This window comes from Petaurus breviceps, unplaced genomic scaffold, assembly GCF_028583685.1.
Source record: "Petaurus breviceps papuanus isolate PSGF00001 unplaced genomic scaffold, PetGlider_PUasm1.0 90564, whole genome shotgun sequence".
Taxonomy (NCBI): domain Eukaryota; kingdom Metazoa; phylum Chordata; class Mammalia; order Diprotodontia; family Petauridae; genus Petaurus; species Petaurus breviceps.
Window position 1 is genome coordinate 1576994 of NW_027187275.1, and position 17101 is coordinate 1594094.

Consider the following 17101-nt stretch of genomic DNA (forward strand, 5'->3'; position numbering starts at 1 on the left):
CTTAACCCTGTTGGCCTCAGTTTCCTCATCTGTAAAATGATCTGGAGAATGAAATGGCAAATCATTCCAGTTTCTTTGCAAAGAAAATCCCAAAGAAGAGTCAGGCATGACTGAAATGACTCAGCAACAGCAACAACAAATGTGACCCTGAGCAATTCACTTAACCTCTTTCTGTCTCAGTTTCCTCCACTTTAAGATGGGGGTAACAATAGCACCAACCACCTAACCCCCAGGACTGCTGTAGAGATTAAATAAGATAATATTTGTAAAGATTTTCAGGTTTGTTTCTTTCATTCCTCTTCTATTTGTGGTGGTCTGTACATATCCTTTCTGCTTACTGGCCTCTTTCCAGAAATATTTGGAACATGTAGAGATTATATGCTTTCCCCCCCTTGCTTGTGTATTAAAGGTATATATTTCTTGTCTCTTTAAGAGTTGATTTGCTTTTTTTTTTTTCTTCTTTAGGTTGGCAAGCTGCTGGGAGCAATGGCCAAACCTTGCCCTGAGGCTTATTTACCACTCAGCAGGTATTTGTTTACCACACAGTGGGAGGGAAGGAAAGAAGATAAAGGCTAGGTGGAACCATAGAAAATCTGGGCAAGACAAAGTGAAAAAATGCAAAGAATGAAGGATTAAAGAAGTAGGATGACAGAAAGAATATTTATTTTAGCAATCAGCAATATCCTCACTGTAACTTGTTGACCTTGGCAAGCCTATTTCAAAGCAGTAGCTTGAATGCCCTAATTCAGAAGTTGAGCCTCCACACTCAAGCCCAGTCCTCTTGAGCCCAACCATCTATCTACCATCCATTTCTTCTGTAACTACATCAGAAAGACTTGAGGTTGCTGGAGGACATGGCAGAACTGTGATGATGGAGCCCACTCTAATCTCATCTGAATTGGTCCTTCATTGTTGCATGCCAGTTCTTTACTCAGGCCTCTACAGCAGCTGTTTTTAAACCTCCTTTAAAGTACCCAATCAATCAACAAGCCTATTCTCAATTTCAGTAGATGACCTTGCTTCCTACTGTAATGAAAAAAAGCCAAAAAAAAAATCTTAAGGAATATTCTTGACTCCCATCCTCTGCCTTTTAAAACCTATCCATGTTCTCAACCATTCTCTTATTCTTTTCTGAAGTCTAGGAGTATATGTGTGGGGGTGTGGACACTCCTCATTCAGGTTATCAATTTTTCCTATATACTTGATTTTATCATTCCTCATTTATTCTATGACTTTGCTTCAGGAGTGCATTCTAAATGTTTAAGAACTCACTCTGAAAAAATGTGTCCATGAGACACTTTTAGGTTACAATATTAACATTTTTTCCATCACTTTCTTAAATTTACTCAAACAACAGAACAATAAATCGAACCTGTAGCATTTGCTTATTTCTAATATGTACATATATTGGAAATTTAGCAATTGGCTCTCATTTTCTACCAGCTTGTACTCCTTGAATTGGACTCTGCTATACCATAATGAAACTCATAATACTTCAATATAGCACCCAGTGTTGATACTCATTTTTCATCAGTGTTGAGGTTTAGGAAATCATATGTTGAGGTTTAGGGGTGATTGAGACCCCAAAATACCAACATGACGGTGAAGAGGTTACCCACTAAGAGAGTTAGGGTTGCTCTGGAGACCCCAAAATACCAACACACTGGGTCCTGCCAAATGAATTCAACTCAAGTCTTCTCTCAGCCAAAGTAAAGTTTACTAAAGATTTGCCATAATGGGCAAACTCTTAAGGAGACTAAGTATCTGTGATGCTTGTATTAGACAAGCAGACCAGAATAATCTGACAGAGAGTCTACACTAGATTGAATTCTCAGCCCTGTTAAGGGGGCAAGACGGATCATATATACAGAAAGATTGTGGGAGAGGATGAGTTTGGGGAGGGTCTTGAGGAGGAGTCTCAGGAGGATCTTGATGGAACTGAGGGCAGAATCCAGTAATGAGATTAAAGGTGGGAAATAGGTGAAGGCTACCTGGAGATGAGAGACAATGGAGGGCTAGGCTAGTTTAAGGGTAACAGATTTGGGTATAAATATTTTGATAGGATCAAAGGTGGGAAGTTGCTGGACAATGGAAGGCTAGGTTAGGTTAAGAGATTTAGGTTAAGATTTGGGTCAAGCTATAATGAAAGGCATATGGTCTCAGGCAAATGCCTGTGTGGGAAGTGGGAAGATCCAATCAGAGTTCAAGGGGTTTCCCAGAGCATTTACCCCATCAATCTGTCCTCTAAGTCCCCTTTGACCCTTTGATTGAAGGGCTAGAGGGAGGAGCAAAGAATTCTTCCCGAAGTCTTCACTTAAAGAAGGCTCCCACATGGTCATCTCTTCATTTCCCCCTCTCCCCTGCCCCTCATTGTTTTCCTCTCCCCAAATCTTTTCATCTTCCTTTTTAAAATTTATCTTCACCTATTAGATTTTAAGCTTCTTAAGGGCAGAGATTGTCTTTCTCTTTTTCATTTTTATACCCCCCATGCTTAGCACAATACTGACTATTTCTTTGGAATACTTCCTCATTCTAATATGTGCCCTCATTCATGCTAATTCATGCATGGTGTATTTGGTAATTTTCTACTATACAGAATATTCAATTAAGTTAGTCATACATAGAATTTTACTGTATGTGCTTTATATAGCTTCATGTATGCATAGAGATGGTTTATAGTAATTTTAACAATGATATTTAGCTGAAATCAGTTAGTTAACAAACATTTATGAAATGCCTATTATGTGTGCTAAGGTCTAGAGACACAAAGGGAAGCAGAAAGACAGTCCCTGCCCTCAAGGATCTTTTTAATGGGGCAAACAATGTGTAAATGATTATATACATGCAAATGTATTTACAAACGAATTGTATACAGAAACAATCTACAGAAGAAAGGCACTAGAACTAAAAGCTGCAAGGAAACACTTTCTTGTAGATGGTGTGATTTTTTTAAGGTAGGACTTGAAAGGATCCCAGGCAGCCAGTAGATGGAGATGAGGGAGACTCTTATGTATGGTCCTGGGGGATAACCAAGGAAAATGCCCTGAGTTAGGAAATGGAGTGTCTTGTTCAAGGAACAGCAAGGAGGCCAGTGCCATGTAGAGTACATGAGAATGAATAAAGTATAAGAATTTTGGAAAGGTGGGGGTAGGGGAAAGATTATGAAGGGCATTGAATGCCAAAAAGAAGACTTTATATTTGATCCTAGAGGTGAGAGAGCCACTGGAGTTTATTGAATAGGAAAGTAAAATGGTTAGACTTATGCTCTAGGAAGATCCCCATGACAGCTAAGGAAAAGATTGACATAAGTGGGGAGAAATTCATGGCAGGGATTTTATTGGAATAGTCCAGGTATGAAAGGTGATGAGGGCCTGTACCAGGGTGATGGCAGTGTCATAGAAAATGTGGAAGCATGTATGAGAGAGGGTACAAAGGTATAAAGTTGACAGGTCTTTTTAACAGATTGCATATAGGAAGTGAGCATGAGAAGTTGAAGATGACACCTAGGTTGTGAGACCAGGGCCTAGGAGGATAGCCATGCTGTCAACAGAGACAGGGAAGATTGAAAGTAGAGAGGGTTTGAGGGTAGAGACATTGAGATCAGTATTGGATATATTGAGTCCCATACAGTTACATCTAGTTCAGTATGTCCAATAGGCAGTTGGAGATGGCAGATTGGAGGTAAGCAAAGAGTTCAGGGCTAAATAAGTATTTCTGCAAATCAGTATGGAGATAGTAATTGAATCCATTGGAGTTAATGAGATCACCAAATGAAATAGTATTAAAGACAAAGAGAAGATGACCAAATATAGAATCTGTAGGACACCCCTGGTTAGTATCTGGATGAAGATTCCTAAAAGGAGACCAAGGAGAAGCAGTCAGATAGGTAGAAGGAGAAGTGTGACCAGGAGAGCAAAACAAAATCTAGATTATGAGAAATGTCACTGACAATGTCAAAGGCTGCAGTGATATTAATAAGGATGAGGATTGAGAAATGGCCATATGATCTGGCAATTAAAATGTCATTAGTAACTTTGGAAAGAAAAGTTTTGCTTGAATGATGAGATCAGAAGTCTTTTCAAGATGTTAGGGACAAGAAACAGGAATTTAGGATGTAGTGGGGATGGATGGATCCAGTGAGGATTTTTCTCAATGCTATATTGTGGCATGGAAATTCTATATTCTCCAAAGATACATCATCAGAAATTAATTTCTAGAAGACATTTATAAACTGGATGATCTTTGAGCATATCAGCCTAGTTATCTGAATACCAACCTGGCTAAGTTTGCATATATTCATTTCCTAGTTGGCCACCAACTAGTGGAAATTTTGTGACTGGGACTTATTACAGGGTCTGTTAAGACATGCAGGGTTGTGACCTATGTCAGTGCAAGGCAGGATTTCATCAGTGGATGAAATCATTGGTCATGAATTATATTGTCTGTTAATACTGGTGGGGTTTTATTTGTTTACAGTATACCCCACCCCAATATATTCTTATATCTTGTATTGCATTCCTGTCTTTGATGGAAAGTTGTGAATCTTTGTTTACTTCAATCTATTTGGATAGACTCAGAGACCAAGTGAGACCCTTGTGATTCGATTTCTCTTGAATTTCAAATGTTCTAAAGATAAAGCTATTTTGAGTATGGTTTACAGAATGCTGGATCTGAAGTGTGTTGTTTATACTCTGGGGAAAACACTTCTTAAAAAAAGTCAGAGAGTTGTTTATGTTCATGAGTTTTATTACTAGGTGATTGGGATATAGAAGTCAGGATATTTTAAACTGGAATTCTGAGACTATCAGCATCATCAAAATATGTGTCATCTCTTAAAATAAAAATGGAGTAATGCTGACATTAGTCTATAATATCAATGTTAGAGGGAATTGGCAAATAAATGTCAATTATCCAATGGAAGAAAAAGTGAAGAACAATGAGCTAATTGCAATATTATAGAAGAGGAAGATGATCTTTTTTCCTGGAAAGACCTGCTATTTTATTTTTCAGAGGGAAAGGATGGGAAATAATAAAATACAAAACAAGTTTCTTTGAAGGAGCATTTGGGGAAAGCTATCATGATGATGGGAATAAGTAGGGATGGTGAGCAGAGTAAAGAAGGGAAACATGGCCTTAAGATCCCATTCTGGGTCCTCTGTATCATTGGAGATTTACCAGCTATATTTTACAACTTTTCATTTCTGAGCATGCACTGAGTATTTTTCAAAGACCCTTGGGGAGAGGGACTAGTAGAAAGGGAATTTTGCTTTATGGAATTGGAAACACAAGGTCAAACAGGTTACTTCTAAGCATATATTAAATGTCTGATGTACAATGAATATTTTACTCATTCTACCTCTTTTCCAGAATCTAGGTTTTTGTGAATTTTCTAACTTGCTGATCTCTGCAACCCCATCCTACCTTTCCTCTCTATAATTAATCTTAAGTGCTGCTCAAATCAGCTTCCTTATGCATCTTTTTTGACTAATTGAAATACTGTGTTGACTTTCAAAGGTTACACAAACCACCATGATATGGTGAAAAGAGCACTGGATCTGGAGTAAAAGGTCCTTAGTTCAAATCCTGGCTCTCTCACTTACTACCTGGGTTACCTTGTTCAACTTAGCCTCTCTGGCTCTTACCCTATGATCTTAAGAACTCCTTTTAGTTTTGAATTTACTATCTTAGAAATGTGAGTTTCTAAGTTTCTGTGGATGTACTAATTCTACCTACTTAATAATAACATTGATTTCTAAAATGCTTTATGGTTGAGGTGGTATAAATATTATCTTATAGATGAAGAAACTGAGGGTTAGAGTTGATAAGTGATTTGCCTAGGGTCATATAGCTAATAAGTGTCTAGAATTAAAATTTGAGACATTTCTTCTGAATTCAAGAAAATTGTTTTATTTTATTCATTCATTCATTTACATATATACACCAACCCCCCCCCCCTTTTTAGCAATGTTTTCATGCATTATTGTGCTAACATTGTGTACATACTACTAGATTTTAAGCTATATGTCTTGATGGATAATAGTATTGGATAAATCCAAAGGGCATTCTATAGTGGGAAAAGAGAGTAAGCAAAGAAGAAAGGCTTATGAGCAACTTATATTTGAAAGACAGGAAGACTGGGTAGAATAGTCTGGCTAGAGTGGTGTGTTTATCATTGGGAGTCATTGGAGAAAAAGTTAAAAAAAAATTCAGGGCCTCTATGTTCTTTATTTTATTATTGATTCAAAAGGCCTTCAATGCCTCCTCCCTTTCTCTACTTAATAAGAGCTAAATTCCTTAGCCTGACATTCAAAACTCTACTTGGAGCCCACTTAACTTTCCAACCTTATTGCTTACTACTTCTTTATATAATATATATTTTAAAATGTCCATCCCATTTATTGTTCACTAAACATAGCTTATTCTTACACATTTCTGCCAGCATTACTTAAATCAGACCATTCCCCAAGATAATATTTGTAAAGTGCCTAGTACAGTGACTGGCGCATAGTAGGTATTAATAAATGTTGCTTTAATTTCTTTTTTCCTTTCCTTTTCCTAGAAAACTCCCATTTTCTCTCCAGCTATTTGAATCCTACTCACCCTCTAAAACTATGTTTAAGGATAATTTTCTCCACAGAAACTTTAGATCATAGAGTCAAATATTATGGAAGGAACCATAGAGATTGTCTCTTCAAACTCCTTTGTTTTATGCATGAGGAAATGAAAAGCCAGAGTGGGCAAGTGAACTTGTATAGATCAACTCTATAAGAATTTGTTGAGGAATTATTGTCTTCCTAGCATTCTACTTGCATTTGTTGGGGATTCAAAAGGAGAAGGCAAAGTCTCTGCCCTGAGAAGATGAATGTTGCTGATATTTTCCCTTCTCTTTGTATATATTTGTCTTCCCTTTGCTGGCTCTGAGACAGGACTCTGTTGCTTTGCCCATACTCAGATCCAGGTCACAGTCCTGGGTGGCAGTCTCAGGGTGAGGGGGAGCACTAGCATAGCAGAGCCTGTGGCTACAGTGGAGTAGGACCCTCCTTACAATTCATACATACAAATACAAGGGCAGAAAAGAGTATTTGCTGTCCCTCATAGACCAGAGCACAGGCTAGAAGAGCAGTAAATACACATCTCCTTAGATCATAACACCTTAAAAGAACTGAAAGCTTACAGGTCCCTTGAAATATCTCAGAAATAGCTATACAAAACCTCTGTACTTGGGACAATATGCCCTCCACTCTGGAAGCAGAGCTGTACTTTAACAAAGAGTTAAAAGTCAAGACATAGGCTGGGAAAATGAAAACTCCCAGGAATATGGTAGTCAAATTCCAGAGCTCCCAGGTCAAGGAGAAAATATTGTAAGTAGTCAGAAAGAAAATTTAAGTATCATGAAGCCACAGTCAGGATAACACAAGATTTAGCAGCTTCTACACTAAAGGACTGGAGAGCTTGGAATATGAGATTCTGGAGGGCAAATGAAGTAGGATTGCAAACAAGAATCACCTACCCAGCAAAACTGAGTATAATCCTTCATGGGAAAGAAATGAATACTTAATGAAATGGAGGATTTTTAAGCATTCTTGATGAATAGACCAGAGCTGAATAGAAAATTTGACTTTCAAATATAACATTCAAGAGAAGCATAAAAATGTAAACAGGAAAAGGAAATTATAAGGAACTTAATAAATTTAAACTGCTTATATTCCTACATGGGAAGATACTGGTAATGCATAAGAACTTTCTCATTATTGGGGAAGTTAGAAGGAGTATATATAGATAGAGGACACAGGTGTGAGTTGAATGTGAAGGGATGATAACAAAAAATATTTAAGGGGTGAGAGAGGAATGTACTGTTAGAAAGAGAAAGGGAGAGGTAGAATGGGTTAGATTATCTCACAAAGAAGAGGTAAGGGCTTTTTCAGAGGAGGAGAAGAGAAGGGAGGTGAGAGGGAGTGAGTGAACCTTATTCTCATCAGAATTGGCTCAAAAAGGGAATAAAATACACACTCAGTTGAGTATATAAATCTATCTTACCCTACAGGAAAGTTGGAGGGGAAGCAGATAAGAAAATAAAGGGGGTGTAATACAAGGGAGGGCGGATTGGGGGAGGGATAGTTGGGGGCAAAACACTTTTGAGGATGCACAGGGTGAAAGAAGAGAGAGAATAGAATAGACAGGGGGAAATAGATTGGAGGAAAATATAGCTAGCAATAGTAACTGTGAAAAAAATTGAAAAAAAGTTTCTCTGATAAAAGTTTCCTTCCTCAAACATATAGAGAGCTGAGTTAAAATTTTTAAAAATAAGAGCCAATTCCCAATTGATAAATGATTAAAATATATGAACAGTTTTCAGATGAATCAATTAAAGCTATCTATAGCCATATGAAAAAAAATACTCTCAGTATTGATTTGGAGAAATATAAATAAAAACAATTCTGAGGTACTACCTCATACCTGTTTGATTGGCTAATAGGACAGAAAAGGAAAATTACAAATGTTGGAGGGGATATGGGGAAAATGAGACTTCAAGTCACTGTTGGTGGAGTTGTGAACTGATTCAACTATTCTGTAAAGAAATTTGGAACTATATCCAAAGGACTATAAAACCACACATACCCAAAACAAAAAGGAAAAGAACCTGTGTTTATGAAAATACTTACAGCAGCTCTTTTTTCATGGCAAAGAATTGGAACTTGAGGGAATGCCAATCAATTGGGGAATGACTGAGCAAATTGTGGTTTGTTATCATGATGGAATACTTTTGTGCTATAAGAAATGAAGAGCAGGGTTCTCACAGAAAAACCTGGAAAGATTACATAAGCTGATGGAAAATGAAATGTACTATGTACAACGTATCAGCAAAATATTGTGAGATGATTAGCTGTGAATGACTTAGTTATTCTCAGCAATATAGGGATCTGAGACAGCTCTGAAGGACTTGTGATGAAAAATGCTATCTATACCCTGAGAAAGAACTAATGGTATCTGAATACAGATTGAAGCATACTTCTTTTTAACTTTATTTTTCTTGAGTTTTTTTTCTATTCTAGGTTTTCTTTAACAACATGACTAATACAGAAATCTTATGTATGACTACACATGTATAGTGTGTATTGCCTTCTCAATGGGGGTGGGTGGGTGCAGAAGGAGGAAGGGAGAGAATTTGGAAACTCAAAATTTTAAAAATAAATGTTAAAAATGTTTCACATGTAAGTAGGGAAAATAAAATACTAAATAATTTTCTTTAAATATATGGGAGGGAGTTTGGATTTATAGAGATATTTCCCCCTTCCCCCTGTACTTCTTTACTCAGAAGCACAGAAATAACTTTGAAGGTTCACAGAATTTGCACAGTCATCTCTATGATGGGAAAAGGCTGTCATGGATTAAAGGATGAAAAGTCTGAGCTTTAGTAAGGGGAGCTGTGCCATTTGATAGAAAAGAAAATGAAACATCTCTTTTCACATTGGCTTCTTTCTCAACTTTTTTGTTGTCACTGCCAGCTTTTGGTGATCTCTCTACTATAGAAAGAACCTATAAAGTGGGTATAATAAAAGTAATAGCTCATATTAGTCTTTTGACTGAAATATCTAGCCTGTGATCATCTCTCCCTCATCTGGACTTTTATGGTACTTATTGTCCTCTTGCCACTTTACGCAGCCTGCCTCTTATTGTAAATTATCTTTTATTTATCAGTGTCTTACCTTCTCAACTTGATTTCAAGCTCTAGGAAGGTAACCTTTCAACTATAAACTATACATCTTTATTTCCTATATGGTTTCTACCACAATGCCTTATACACAGCCAGGTGTCCAGGCTGACAAAGCACAAAGGGGACGTTGCTGGTGCATCATTAGCAAAGAACACTGTCTAAGGTAGAGAAATTGCATTTGACAAAGTCATTTTGGAGATACCTATTGCTCCTATTTATGGGATACTTCCCTTTCTTTTTTGTGTTGACCTCTTTGACTTGGGAGCCTTAATACAAACTGCTTTTCATTTCTGCTTAGCCCCTTGGACCTCACAACTTTCAAGTTGAAACTTAAGCATATGGTTTATTTTCCCAAATCCTTATTTGGACTACTCTCAGTTTTTACTCAAATACTTTTTTCTTCTTTATCTATTAATTATTTTTAATCCCTGGAACATCTTTTTTTCCTTTCTGAGAGATGGGGTGTAGTGGAGGGAACCTGAAACAGATATATTCAAGAAATATATTCACTGATTGATTATGGAAGACCTTTGGCACCAATCTGAGCTAGGGTATGAACTTAGGGAGAATTTGGGGCTTGAGGTATTGCTTTAGGAATCATCCATGTAAAGGTGATAGTTGAAATCAAGAGAGATTGAACTCTAAGGAGAGACTACTAAGAGAAAAAAACACATAGCAGAGGTCAGCCTCTTCTCTCTCTCTCTCTCTCTCTCTCTCTCTCTCTCTCTCTCTCTCTCTGTCACCCCACATCCTTTCTATTATTTTAAAAAATCACCTTAAATGGAACCAGATATAGTTGTTTTGGATTTGTCATCAGAGAATCTGGGTTGAAATCCTGATGTCTGTCTTTAATCAAGGTATATAATCTATAACAAGTCACTTAATGTCTCTGGGCACCAATTTCCTAATCTTAAAATAAGGTTGCATTTAGATGGTTTTTAAGTTTCTTTCCAGCTCAAATATGTGATGCTAAGATCCTACAACTTTTCATAAGAGTTGCTTGAGAAAATTTCTGTACCTTTCATCAGATCTCACTGTTTCTATTACGCAGCTTTTACAGTTAGTAGTCTATGATGAACTGTTTTGTGATTCTATTTTTGGAGAGGCAGCATGGTATAATGGCCAGAGTGCTGGGCTCAAGGCAGGAATACATGGGCTGAAATCCCATTTCTGCTACTTATTAACTAGGTGATTATACTCAAGTCACTTAACCGAAATTAACATCAGTTGTCTTCTTATCACTTTGGGGATCACTTATCAAATGGGGATAATATCATTAGTACCTATTTCATAGAATCACTGTATCAAACACAATAATACACCAAAATGCATTCTTCAAACTTTAAAGTTTGAACATATAAATGTATAAATAAATGCCATTTATTATTGTTACTATTATTATTATTCAGAATTCCAATGGGTAAGTGATAATTTGGCTTTGCATTGGAAATTCAGGATGCCACAAAACATATGCACTCACACTCATAATTATGCCTACAATATTGTCCTTAGTGAATTAATTCCAGGATGGCTTAAGATGATTTAATCAGTATAGCTTAGGGAGGGCAGTCCCAATAACCTGTAAGACAGCATCATAGATTCTCTGTGGCTGGGAGCCTAGCTGATTCACCTGCCTCCTCCTGATCCTCCACATACTCCTCCAGTGATGTATTGCCTTGTTACCATGGACAGTTCCCTCCCTGGGAAGGAGGTTGTCTCAGACAAGGCTGGTACATGATAATCCAAGTATGCTAGGGAATAGAGGCTTACATACTTACTCCCAACATGTCCTTTTGCCAGCCATAAATGGCTCATTCTGCCAGTTCTACCTTATCACTTGCGTTCAGCCCAGGGATTTGTTCTATTTAGTCATTTTCCTGACATTAACCCTTAAATATTAGAAAGGTAGTTAAAGACTGAAGGATACTGTGATTTAACCCCTTTTCCTCAGACTGTTTAGTAGAACATCACCTGATGAGAACTGGATGATTAAATCATCACTGATTTTTAAAATTACCAAAAACAAAAAGGCTTCTATAGTCAGTTATTGAGTGATATGTGCTTAACTTGCTACAAATAATAATGGAAAAGTAGATTGTGTAAGTGATGTCTCTGGCCTTTTAAAATTTTACTGTCATAATGCTATTAGTTTTAATGAGTAGAGAAGTATTATCATGACTATGAATGCCTTACATTTATATAGTACTTTGAAGAGGAAGTGTGGAGCTGTAGACAAAATGCTAAACGTGGAGTCAGAAAGTCCTGGTTTCAAATCTTACCTCTAAAGCAATGCTTGGCATAATAAATACTTATATACCAATTGACAGATACTTGCCAATTGGACAAGAACTTAACTTCTATACCCATAGGTAGTTTTTAAACCTATCCTACTAAATCACAGATAGATTAAGATCAATGTTGTTGATAGGAGTTCCCATACTAGTAGTTTCTCATAGGCAAGACCAGAGATTGTTCTTGTATTCACATGGATAGCATTCTGTAACCACAAAGCACTTGAAAAATACCATCTAATTTACTTCTCTCAACTCTTAAGCTAACCACTTGATAGATTAAGAAATGGTCTCACAAATGTTAAGTGATTTGCCCAAATTCACATAACAAATAAATGGAAGAGCCAAGACTCAATCCCTAGCCTGTCGTTCTGGAACCTTTGAAAAACATTGCTTGAATATGAGTGTCCTAACTGGTTGTCTGGCTCCTAGAAGTCATCTTTTTTGAATTATATTACAATTGGCAGTTTTATAATTACAATTATATTACAATTTGTGCTTTTCTTACAGAAATTGAATTCATTTTGCTACCTTCCATGAAGAGCAAGTCACTTAACCTCTCAAATAAGGTGAATCTCAGTTTCCTTATTTGAAAAATAAGGGAGATTGACTGGATGACCAGTCCCTTTTATTGCTAAATCCATAATCATATGATGATGGTCACCTCAAACTCCTTTTGTTTTCAGTAGTAGTCACTTGTATTGTAACTTTTGAAGGCTCAATTTTCCATCAAAGGGGAGGAGCAGAGGGTTCCCCTCTATAATCTATACCTTTGGAACTTTACCTTTGCTTCTGTATTTGATTTGTATTTCCTTTTAAGTAGTGAGATATTTCATTTTGGGTCAGTCACTCAGAGTGTAGGAAACTAGTTTGCCACAATTTGAAGATGCACTTTACAAATAAGCAGACAAATTTGCTGTCCTGTCTCTTTTCTGAGGAAGTTTTATTTTGCTTGGAGGGGGAAGGCAGGGCAATTGGGGTTAAGTGACTTCCCCAAGGTCACACAGCTGGTAAGTGTTAAGTGTCCAAGGTCGGAGCATGTCCTCCTGACTCCAAGGCCAGTATTCTATTCACTGCCCTGGAGGAAGTTTTTCTCATATTTGGAAGAACAACATGTTTTCCCTCCCTAATACAGACCTACTTCTAGTTCTAGTCTAGCTGAAATTTACCTAATTTCTCTTTCTGTCTGTCTGTCTACTGTCCCCAGGCACTGAGAAACTATAGTCCTTTTTGTCTGGTTCATTTAGGTTCTTTATTTACTAGCAGATGTAGTCCCTAGGCAGTCAGGTGGTCTATTGATTCTAAGAGTGGCAAAACTCTTCTGGTCCTCTTCTCCCATGTTTCTCTCAACTACTTCTTTTTAGGTCTTTGACTTCTAATGAGAAAACTGTCCTCCCGCTATTGGAATTAATAAAGTCCAACCTTTGCTTATCATTGCCATAATATTCTCTCTCTCTCTCTCTCTCTCTCTCTCTCTCTCTCTCTCTCTCTCTCTCTCTCTCTCTCTCTCTCTCTCTCTCTCTCTCTCTCTGTCTCTCTCTCTCTCTCTGTCTCTCTGTCTCTCTCTCTCTCTCTCTGTCTCTCTCTGTCTCTCTCTCTCTCTCTCTGTCTCTCTCTCTCTCTCTCTCTCTCTCTGTCTCCTTCTCCCTCTCCTGCTCCCTCTTGCCCTTCCTCCCTGTCCCCATTCTCCTTTCTTCACTCTAATGTTTTATTGATGCTTTTAGTCCTTGTAATTTATATTACTATAACTCACAAATATTCCTCCACATAGAACCCTTCTTATAACAAAGGAAAGACAGTTAAGAAAAAAAAACAACCTAATTGTTGACTAAAAACTAGCAGTGTATGAAATATTTCTCACCTATAGTCTACTGCTTTTCTATCAGGTGGAGAGAAGTGCATTTCATCATCAGGCCTTTGGATCTAAGGTTGGTCATTGCTTCAAACTGATTTCTGATGCTTTTCAGTATACTTTTCTTTGACATTATTGTAGTTTCTGTGCATATTATTTTCCTGATCTATTTTCGTCATTTTGTATTAGTTTTTGATTACTTTTCCTTTATTTGATATTAAATACATTTTTCCTTTCTGCTTATTCTTTCTCACCTCCCTTATGTGAGGGTTCAGCTTGTCTTTAATCTGATGGTTTGCTTCTATCCCTCCATCCCTTGGTGGTGGTTCTTCAAAGAAAAGATTATTGTATGTAGAATAAAAGTCACTGTATGCCATATACCTTCCAAAGGGAAGGGACCTGTTCATGAAATCTCCCAAATGAGATTTGAGAGATGAAATTTATTATTTTCACCTCACTCTGCCTTTCTTTTCTTCATTATTTTCAATTGTGAGAGTTATTTGCTTGAAGGTGGTAGACTTTGGGTAACAGACTATGAAAGACTATAAGAATGTCCTGAAAGACAACCACATAGTCATTCAGTAAGCTTTCATTCTCATCTCAGATCCATATTAAATTCTTCATGTGGTCCATCAAGAAAATATTTAATTGCTGAACTGTACAAGCCAGAAATGTCTCATCTGCTTCTGTTAATATCTACCCCTGATACTCCTCCTTACCACCCTGACCTACCAAATGAAATAGTTAAATAACTTAGGAATTGTGTTTAATTATTGTTGAGGAAGTGGTAGTAATAGCACTCTATTGCTGCCGGGTATGCAGGAGTTGAAACAATGCTATTTGTAGAGCTTGGAGGCCTGGGCTCAAATTCCATCTGAGAATTTCTTGATCAGCCCTCTCTGAACCCAGTTTGCTGGGCTCGATGCTACTGGCCTGTAATCCTGACTAGGGGAGGCTGAAGCTGATGTATCACTTGAGCTTGTGAGTTCCAAACTGAAGCAGTGCTAAAGCCAACTGGGTATCTGCCTGAAGCCTGGCACCAATAGGGTGAGCTCCTTGGAGTGGAAAGCCATCCAACTGCCTAAGAAGGGGGTAGAAACTGGTCCAAATAGGAAAAACAGAACATGTCAGAGCTTCCATGTTTATTAGCATTGAGATTGAACCTTTGAGGATTGTGTGTTTTACTTTAAGCCTGGGCATTTAGGGAGACCCAGTTGGAAAAGAAAATGTAAAATAAGAACAATAATACTTGTATTACCTATCTCAGAGGGTTGTTGTAGGGAGAGCACTTTACAAATGTTATAGCCCCATGCAATCATGATTGTGACACAGAGGGCAACTGGACTTGGTTTGGATCAAATATTTCATTGTGAATTGTGGCTTTTTTCTTTTCCATCAGTAATATCCCTTTGCCATTGTTTTCTTTTGGACATGTGAAATCATACTGTCTAAGAAGAAGACAGATTAGAAATAGAGACTATAATGGTTCTTTGTATTTACATGGAAATATATTAGTAATCTCCATAGAAAGAAAAACCAAAGAAAGCCATAAAGGAGGAGAAGATGAGTGTTCATAGATCTGTAGGTCCATCAGCTCCTTTGGAATACACTTAGGAATTTACTTCCAAAAGAAATTGTCACTATAATTTTCATTTCTTCCTTGGTTTATCTAGGGCCTTATCCAGAATATAAAGTAATAGAATCTAAGAACAATTCAATGAATGTCTCAAGGTATTTGGGTTATGATTATCCATTATTATTATTAATTTTTGGCTCAGATCTGTGATTTGATCAATGTCGGGAGCTCCTGATATTGAAACTGTCTTTGCCCATGCAAATTGGCAATTACCCTTCTGTAATTTATAGCTTTCAAAAATTACTCAGGTACTGGGAAGGTAAATGACTTGCTCAGAGTCACACAGTTCTTCTGTGTTCAAGACAGGATTCAAAAGCAGGTTTTCCGGATTTCAAGGGTAGCTCTCTACCCACTACAGTATCCCACTTCTTTTTGCAATTATAAACAATGCAACCATCAACAATAGCTTAATGTATGTGTCACTATACAGTTTATAAAGTGTTCCACATACATTATGTTATTTGACCCTTAGAACAACCTTGTGAGTTTGGTAGTGCAAATATTACTCTCTCCAATATAGAGTGAAGCCAAATCAAATAGCATTTATTAAAAACAACTAATACGTACCAGACACTATACAATGCATTGAAGATACAATAAAGATGAAAAATAGTCTCTACTCTCAAGGAGCTCACTATCTAATGGGAGAAACAACATGCAAACAAGTAGGTACAAACAAGATACAGATGGGATACGTGGGAGAAATCTCATAAGGGACATGCTAAGATTAAGGAGAACTGAGAAAGATTCTTTCAGAGGTGGGATGTTAGTCTGAGATTTGAAAGGAAGCCAGTGAAGCCAGAAGGTGGGGGGATATGGATGGTGAGTTCTAAGTATGAGGGGGCATCCAGGGAAAATCCCTGGAGTCAGGAGAGGAAAAGAACTGAGGCTCAGTGTGGTGGAGGGACTTACATCCTGTCACATAGTTAGCAAGGGGCAGAGACAGATCCTGAACCCAATTTTTATGCTGAACATTCACAGCACTAGAATAGTTCCTGAGGGATGGTGCTTGGGGGGCAGGGGGTGGGGAATCAGTCATTTGACTATGAGAAGAGGGATTTCAGTCTAATTAAATCAAGCCTACCCTAGATCTGGGAGCATGAGACTCTAAAGACTTCACTGATATCAGTTCCTTTATAATCAGTAGGGTCTATTTGTAAATCACCTTTAAGCGAATGACTTGGGAGAATCACAGACTTTGTTTTAACTGCAATCAGGATTCTCTCTATATTATCAACAAAAAAGATATCAAGCATCTGTGGAGTTGAAATTGTGAAATTTCTTCAGGTTATATTCCATACTAACTATTGTCAAGTGGAGTTTGTTTAAAAATCAACCAGTGTCAGGTCTCAGCAAAACCACTGGCTGTGTCCAATCCAATTCACAGAAGTGTGACACAGGGCTTTGAAGGTCAGCCTGCATCCCATGAACCACATCTGGAGAGCTTCCATTCATTATCTCTCCATATGCAGTGGCTATGAATTAGTTAACTGGCTCCTATCTACAGCTAAGATTTCAGGTATTTTAAAGCTAAATGAAGGCACTTTGCTTATCCTGTGTAAATGGGACTTACAAACAGAATGGCAATTTCATTTAATAGCTAGGAG

At 37.5% G+C, this 17101-nt stretch overlaps 1 protein-coding gene across 1 annotated transcript in view; it reads left to right on the forward strand.

The window, feature by feature from the left end:
- The window catches only part of RWDD3 (RWD domain containing 3), an 835110-nt gene that overhangs the window by 809845 nt on the left and 8164 nt on the right, over positions 1-17101 (forward strand). Inside the window, exon 9 of the mRNA XM_069063385.1 lies at positions 466-527. Within this exon, the coding sequence (XP_068919486.1) occupies positions 466-527 (62 nt within the window). The remainder of the gene's footprint in view (positions 1-465; positions 528-17101) is intronic.